General features: G+C 66.3%; 2 protein-coding genes across 6 annotated transcripts in view; both read right to left on the bottom strand.

The window, feature by feature from the left end:
• MYL6 (myosin light chain 6) overlaps window positions 1-3336 on the bottom strand; it is a 37384-nt gene extending 34048 nt beyond the window's left edge. Inside the window, exons 1-7 of one of the 4 annotated variants that reach the window (XM_085041119.1) lie at window positions 3209-3336; window positions 2913-2940; window positions 1527-1670; window positions 1270-1443; window positions 775-852; window positions 626-664; window positions 5-212 (exon numbers count right to left, since the gene is read on the bottom strand). In XM_085041119.1, the coding sequence (XP_084897245.1) occupies window positions 636-664; window positions 775-852; window positions 1270-1443; window positions 1527-1670; window positions 2913-2940; window positions 3209-3211 (456 nt within the window). In that variant the 5' untranslated portion in view covers window positions 3212-3336 and the 3' untranslated portion in view covers window positions 5-212; window positions 626-635. Of the gene's footprint in view, window positions 1-4; window positions 213-625; window positions 665-774; window positions 853-1269; window positions 1444-1526; window positions 1692-1751; window positions 1768-2912; window positions 2941-3208 lie in introns of those variants that run through there. The other 3 variants (XR_014846341.1, XM_085041118.1, XM_085041120.1) reach the window with 3 other exon arrangements.
• A 686-nt stretch (window positions 3337-4022) lies between these two features.
• ESYT1 (extended synaptotagmin 1) overlaps window positions 4023-7282 on the bottom strand; it is an 18637-nt gene continuing 15377 nt past the window's right edge. For both annotated transcript variants that reach the window (XM_085041110.1, XM_085041109.1), the window contains exons 26-31: window positions 6860-7002; window positions 5711-5803; window positions 5357-5488; window positions 5171-5276; window positions 5014-5063; window positions 4023-4595 (exon numbers count right to left, since the gene is read on the bottom strand). In XM_085041110.1, the coding sequence (XP_084897236.1) occupies window positions 4562-4595; window positions 5014-5063; window positions 5171-5276; window positions 5357-5488; window positions 5711-5803; window positions 6860-7002 (558 nt within the window). In that variant the 3' untranslated portion in view covers window positions 4023-4561. The remainder of the gene's footprint in view (window positions 4596-5013; window positions 5064-5170; window positions 5277-5356; window positions 5489-5710; window positions 5804-6859; window positions 7003-7282) is intronic.

Here is a 7282-nt window from a genome sequence, read left to right as displayed (position 1 = left end):
GGGGCACAACGACCCTTCTGAGACTTTATTAGATGCTGTGGAGCAATAATTTAGCCGGTGGGGCTGAGGGGGGTCTCGGGGACATGGTGGCAACGGCAGGAAAATGAGGGAAAAGGCACAAAATCGAGTGAGGAGGGGACACGGGGTTTGGGGAGGGGGGACACAGAATTTGGGGAGGGGTCTTCAGCCGCTCAGCACCATCCGGACGAGCTCTGTGGAGAGAAGAGAGGGAGGTGAGGAGGGGTCTGCCTGCTCCCCCAGCCCAAATCCCGGAGAGAGGCAGAAAAACCAAAGTCAAACGGCTGAAAAGAGCGCAGGGAGGACCCGGCAGCCCCGCGGGTTGGGGGCTCCTGCAGCCCCCTCCCCAAATCCAGCACCCCCATCCCGGCCCCGGGGCGCAGGGGGGGCTCCATGCAGAGGGGCATGCGGGGGGAGTTGGGGGCTGCACCAGGAGGAGAGAGCAAACCAAGAGGCTTTATTTTTTTTTTTTTTTTGCGCTTTTTTAAACGTATGAAAAAAAAAAAAAAAAGATAAAAAGACACCAGGGCGGGAAAAATAAGGGAAAAAAAAGGAAAAAAATAAAAGGAAGGAAAAAAAACTGGAAGTAACTGGGGGGAGGCGTTACCCCTGCGGCGTCACCCTGACAAGATGTGTCTCACAAAGGCTGGGGGGAAGGAACGAGACATGATGGTCAGGGAGGGAGCAGGGCCGCGGGTGACCCCCCTGGGACCCCCCCGGGACCCCCCAGGACCCCCCGGGACCCCCAACCCTCACCTTCGTAGTTGATGCAGCCATTGCTGTCCTCATGCCCAGCCACGAGCTGCTCCACCTCCTCCTCCGTCATCTTCTCACCTGGGGGACACCTGTGTCACCCTGGGGGCCTGGGGGGGACACTCCAGGGGTCCCTGGGGGGCTGGTGGGATCCCTGGGCTTTGGGGGTCTTCAAACCCCACCGGGACCCTCCTGTCAGCACCTCTGGGACCCTAGTGGGAACCTCTGGGACCTCCAAAACAGCAGGACCCCCCATTTGTCTGTCCCCAGGACCCCAATCTCAGCACCTCTGGGACCCCCAAAGCACCAGGACCCCCCAGTTCTGTGCCCCCAGGACCCTCATCTCAGCACCTCTGGGACCCCTGTGAGCACCTCCAGGACCCCCAAAGCACAGGACCCCACCAGCCCTCCCCTCCTGCTGCACCCCCAAACCCAATCACCCCCGTGTTTCCAGGGGGATCCCAATGGAAATCAGGGATTTGGGGCAGCCAGGCTCACCCAGGGTGACGAGGACGTGGCGAATCTCAGCCCCCATGACAGTCCCGTTGCCCTCCTTGTCGAAGACCCTCAGCCCCTCCACGTAGTCCTCGAAGCAGCCCTGGTCCTTGTTCTTGGCGATCGTCTGCATCATGGGCAGGAACTGCTCGAAGCTCAGCGTCTTCACGTTCATCTCTGCACGACAGGAGATGTGGGTGGGGGTCCTGGGGGTCCCGGGGGGGTGGGAAAGGGGGATGATGGATGATCCCCCCGCTCACCATCGCTCTTGGGGTTGCCCAGCACCTTCATGACCTCGGCGTTGGTTGGGTTCTGCCCCAGCGCCCTCATCACATCCCCGCACTGGCTGTACAGGATCTTCCCATCGCCCGTGCGGTCGAACAGCTGGAAGGCTTCCTTGAACTCTGCCGGAGCCCCCCGGGTCAGTGTGGGACCACCGAGACCCCCCGGTCAGTGTGGGACCACCAGGAACAGCCCCGGGTCAGTGTGGGACCACCAAGAACCTCCCCGGGTCAGTGTGGGACCAACGCAACCCCCCGGTCAGTGTGGGACCAGCGGGACCCCCCGGTCAGTGTGGGTCCACCAGGAACCTCCCCGGGTCAGTGTAGGACCACCGGGACCCTCTCCCAGGTCAGTGGTGCAGGGACCCCAAACACACCGGGACCCCACCTCGGTCTCAGCAGTGCCGGGGGGCACTGGGACTCTGACCATGCCGGGACCCCTCGGGTCAGCACCACTGGGACCCCCAACACACCGGGACCCCTCCCCATGTCAGCACCACCGGGACCCCCAGGGCACCAGGACCCCCAGATCAGCACCTCGAGGATCTCTGTGTCAGTACCCCTGGGACACCAGGACCCCCCTGCCCACTGCACCAACGCCCCCAGACCCCTGGGACAGCGCGACCCCCACCTCAGCACCTCCAGGACCCCCAGTGTACTGGGACCCCCGAATCGGCACTGCTGGGACCCCCAGGGCAATGGGACCCCCACGCCAACGCCACCGGGACCCCCGACAGCTGCACCCCCGGAACCCAACACCGCACCCCCGGGACCCCGCGGCTCGGAGCCCTCCAGACCCCGGGTCGGGTTTCGCTCCCCGGTGGGATCCGGTTCCCGGTGGGATCCGGTTTCCCGGTGGGATCCGGTTTCCCGGTGGAACCCGACGCCGGCCGGGATGCAGGTCGGGCCCCCGCCCTCGGGGATGCTGCCCGCGCCCGGCGGGTCCCGGAAGGAGCCCGGCGGGTCCCGGAGCACCGGGAGGGTCCGGAGCACCGGGAGCGCTCCGGAATCCGCCAGCCCCGCCCCGCAGGAATGCGCGGCCGGCGCGCGCCATGCCCTTATAAGGGCAAATTGCGCAGGAGGGGCCCTGACCCCCCCCGGCCCCGGTCCCGCTTCCTGTCCCGGTTCTGAACGCACTGCCGCAGCCCCGAGCCCCCGGCCCGGCAGCCCCCGGCCCCGCATCCCCCCGGTACGAACGGCCCCGCCCGGGCCGCACTTTGCCCCGGGAAAGGCCTCGCCCGAGGCCGCGCAGGAAGCGCCGGGAGCGGCGGGCCGGGGCGGCGAAACCGGGCGGGGGGATCCCTTGGCGGTGCGCCTAGCTCGATCCCGGTGCCCGGTGTCCGGTGTCCGGTGCCGGTCACTCACCCGCGGTCTGCTCCTCTGAGAAGTCGCACTGCGGGGAGAGCGCGGCGGTCAGCGGGCACGGGCAGCGGCAGCGGCATCCCTCGCGGATGGAGGCACCGCCCGCGCCCGGTGCCAGCCCGGTGCCCCCCGCGCCATCCCCGCTCCGGCCTCCCCCCGGTGCGACCCCCGCCCCGCGCCCCCCGCGCCGCCCCGCCCGCGCATCCCCCGCCCCGCCCGCGGCTCCCGGTGCCGCTGCCCCTCCCGGAGCCGCTCCCGCTGCCCAGCCCCGCTCCCGGTGCCCGGTGCCCGGTGCCCACCATGGCGGCGGCCGCTCCTGTCCGTTCCTGCGCGCTCGGGCGTCACCGCGCGGCTGCGTCACCGCGGTAATGAGGGCGTTAATTATTCATGAGGGGCGGGGCCATGCGGCGGCCACGCCCCTTTCACACGGGGGATGTTTTGGCTATAGATGGGCACGGAGCGGCCACCCCCACCCCCCCCGGGGACACCCCGGAGCGAGGGGACATCGCCCTCACCGCGGGGACATCACACGGGGGATGTCACCCCACGGCCACGCCCCATGAGGGCACCCGCGACCGGACACCCCGGGGGACAAATCCCACCGTAAGGGGACATCCCACGCGGGACACCCCCCACAGGTGACAGCATGTGTTGATGTCCCCGCGGGGGTCGCCAACCCCACCGCGAGCCCCCCAGGGGCAGCATCCCATGGGGACACCGCAAAGCCACGCCCCATGGAGGACACCTGCCACTAGACCCCACAGGGGACATCCCAAAGGGACATCCCTGGACCATGGGGACATTCCACGGGGACACTCCCATGAGGGACACCCCATGGGAACACCCCACGGGGACACCCTCATGTGGGACACTCAGAGCCTGGACCCCAGGGGACACCCCAAGGACCATGGGGACACCCCACAGGGACACTGCCATGAGGGACACCCCGCTCCCGGGCCCCAAAGGGACACCCGAAGGGACACCCCAAAGCCCCCGCCCCCCACCAGCGACACCCCTTTGGGGACACCCCAGCAGGGATGGGGAGCACCCCACAGGGGACACCCGCGACACGAGGGGACAGCCCCACCCCCCCGGGGCCACACGGAGCCACCGCCGTGTCCTCCTCCTTTATTAGCGCGGGGGGGACAAGGGGGACGCAGCCCCGGGAAGGCAGCGAGGGGGTGGCGCGGCGGTGGCAGCGCGGTGACATCCCGGTGGCAGCGCGGCGGTGGCATCACGGTGGTGGCGTCACGGCAGTGGCCTGGCGTTGGCGTCCCGGCGACATCCCGGGGGTGACATCCCAGAGGGGACATCCCGGGGTCATCCCGGCAGTGACACCCCGGGGACGTCCCGGCATTCCAGTGACATCCCGGGAACATCCCGGCGGTGGCAGCAGCAGCTCCAACAAGCGTCCCCGGGGGGGTGTCCGGGTGACCCCAACCCCGGTTGTCGCACCGTGCCGGGGGTCGCTCGGGGGGCGGAAGGCACGCGGTCGGTAACAGTCGGGGGTCGCGGGGGGAACTCTGCCCGGCGCGTCTTTGGTCGGTGGCGAGGCAGGGGAGGGGCGGCGGGGGGGGCGGCAGCAGCCGGGGGGTCCCAAACCCCCCCTCGCCCTCCCCGTGGGGACTGGGGGGTCCCGGGGGTCCCCAGGTTTAGGGGGCACTGCGCTCGTCCTGCAGCTCGTACCTGGGGTGGGGAGAAAATGAGGGGGCGTGGGGGGGGCACAGCTCCGGCCCCACCCCAGAGACCCTTCCGAGAGACCCCTCCCACCCCAGAGAGCCCCCTGAGACCCCTCCCACCCCATAGACCCCTCCCAGAGACGCCTCCCACCCCAGAGACCCCTCCGAGAGACCCCACCCACCCCATAGATCTCACACAGAGACCCCTCCCACCCCACAGACCTGAGACCCCACCCACCCCACAGACCCTCCCAGAGACCCTCCCACCCGAGACCCCATACAGAGACCCCTCCCACCCCACAGACCCCACACAGAGACCCCACCCACCCCACAGACCCCCTGAGACCCCACCCACCCCACAGACCCCATACAGAGACCCCGCAGACCCCCCAGGCCCTCTCCCGCAGCCCCCCAGCCCCGCTCACCAGCGCGGTCCCCCCTCGGACAGATCCACCTGTGCCAGGTCCAGCTGGAGCTGCGGGAGAGCAGAGGTTCAGGGGGCTCCCCGACACCCCCAAACCCCCCAAACCTCCCCCGACACCCCCAGGGACCCCCCAAACCCCCCCTCGGGACCCCCCGGACCTTGCCCAGCGCCTCCTTCTCGCGAGTCACGAAGGACAGCGTGGATTTGACGGTGGCCTCCAGCCTGCGCCGCGCCGCCTCCTCCAGGGACAGCTCCCACTCGAACCTGGGCACAGCGTGTACTGGTCCGTACTGGTCCATACTGGTCCATACCGGGCCGTACTGGGGACCCCCGCGCCCCCTCACCTCTCGTTAAAGTCGGGGTTCAGAGTCCTCCTCTGCACGCCGGTCTTGCGCTTGGTGCCGCGGCTGCGGTCGGGCAGCAGCACCAGCGACACGTAGGGATCCGGTAGCTCCCGGGCCGCCGCCCGCAGCTCCCTGCCGGGGGTCAGCCTCAGCGCGGGGGTCCCGCGGCCACCGGGGGGTCAGCCTCAGCGCGGGGGTCCCGCGGTCACTGGGGGTCAGCCTCAGCGCGGGGGTCCCGCGGTCACCGGGGGTCAGCCTCAGCGCGGGGGTCCCGCGGCCACCGGGGGGCCAGGCTCAGCGCGGGGGTCCCGCGGTCACCGGGGGTCGCACCCCGAGCCCCCCGCCCCGCCTCACCTGCAGGTGTGCACGATGGCCACGAGCTTGCGCTGGTCGCGGTGGTACCAGAGGGAGAGCTGCAGCCGCGGGCCCGCGGGGGGCTCGGGGCGGCTGTGGGGCAGAGGGTCAGCGCCACAGAGACCCCCGTTATGGGGGGGACCTGCCCCGGGGGTGGTTTGGGACTGGAGAGGGTGGGATTTGGGGTTGGGGTTTGGGACTGGGGGTTTGGAACTGGAATAAGTTGGATTTGGGGCCGATTTGGGATTTGGGGCCGATTTGGGATTTGGGGCTGGGGGTTTGGTAACCAGAGCAGGTGGGATTTGGGGCTGGGGGTGTTCAGGGTGGGGCCGGGTTTGGGGTCGGAGGGGAGGGGATTTGGGGTCGAGCGGGTAGGACTTGAGGCTGGGGATTTGGAACTGGAACTGGTGGGATTTGGGGCTGGGCGTTTGGAACTGGAGAGGGTGGGATTTGAGGCTGGGGGTTCGGGAGTGGGGCCAGGTTTAGGGTCGAGCAGGTGGGATTTGGGGCCGATTTGGGATTTGGGGTTGAGGGTTTGAAACTGGAGTAGGTGGGATTTGGGGTCGATTTAGGGTCCATAGGGTCCATAGGGTGTGTTTGGGGGTCCATAGGGTGGTTTTGGGGTCGATTTGGGATTTGGGGCTGATTTGGGGCTGATTTGGGATTTGGGGCTGATCTGGGATTTGGGGCTGATTTGGGACTTGGGGCCGATGTGGGATTTGGGGCCGATGTGGGATTTGGGGCCGATTTGGGGCTGATCTGGGATTTGGGGCTGATTTGGGGCCAATTTGGGATTTGGGGCCGATTTGGGGCTGATTTGGGATTTGGGGCTGATTTGGGATTTGGGGCTGATTTGGAGCCAATCTTGGATTTGGGGCTTATTTGGGATTTGGGGCCGATTTGGGATTTGGGGCCGATTTGGGGCCGATTTGGGATTTGGGGCTGATTTGGGGCTGATCTGGGATTTGGGGCTGATTTGGGATTTGGGGCTAATTTGGGATTTGGGGCCGATTTGGGATTTGGGGCTGATTTTGCATTTGGGGCTGATTTGGGGCTAATTTGGGATTTGAGGCTAATTTGGGATTTGGGGCTGATTTGGGGCCGATGTGGGATTTGGGGCCGATTTGGGGCCGCAGCCCCCTTGCTCACCTGTCCGCCGGCACTCGGCGCTGCCGCAGCTCTCCTGCCTTGCCTTCCTCCTCCTCCTCCTCCTCCTCCTGCTCCTGCTGCTCCTCCCGCTCAGGCTCTCCTCTCTCCGCAGCTCCCTCCTCCACCCGCCGCGGCACCAACACCTGGGGGCACAGGGAGCTCAGGGGCTCACCTGGACCCACCCACCCCCGATGGGTTTGGCCTTTCCTTTTTATACCATTTTTATACATTTTTATACATTTTTATAGCATTTTTATACCATTTTATCCATTTTTATACCATTTTTATACATTTTTATACCATTTTTATACCATTTTTATACATTTTTATATATTTTTATACCATTTTTATACATTTTATACCATTTTTATACCATTTTTATACATTTTTATAGCCTATCCCATATTTTGTACCCTTTCTACA

Source organism: Lichenostomus cassidix, chromosome 29 (genome assembly GCF_008360975.1).
Source record: "Lichenostomus cassidix isolate B80296 chromosome 29, HeHo_3.0, whole genome shotgun sequence".
In the NCBI taxonomy this organism is placed as follows: Eukaryota; Metazoa; Chordata; class Aves; order Passeriformes; family Meliphagidae; genus Lichenostomus; species Lichenostomus cassidix.
The sequence above is the reverse complement of the archived record's forward strand: the minus strand, read 5'-3'. Positions and strand labels throughout refer to the sequence as shown.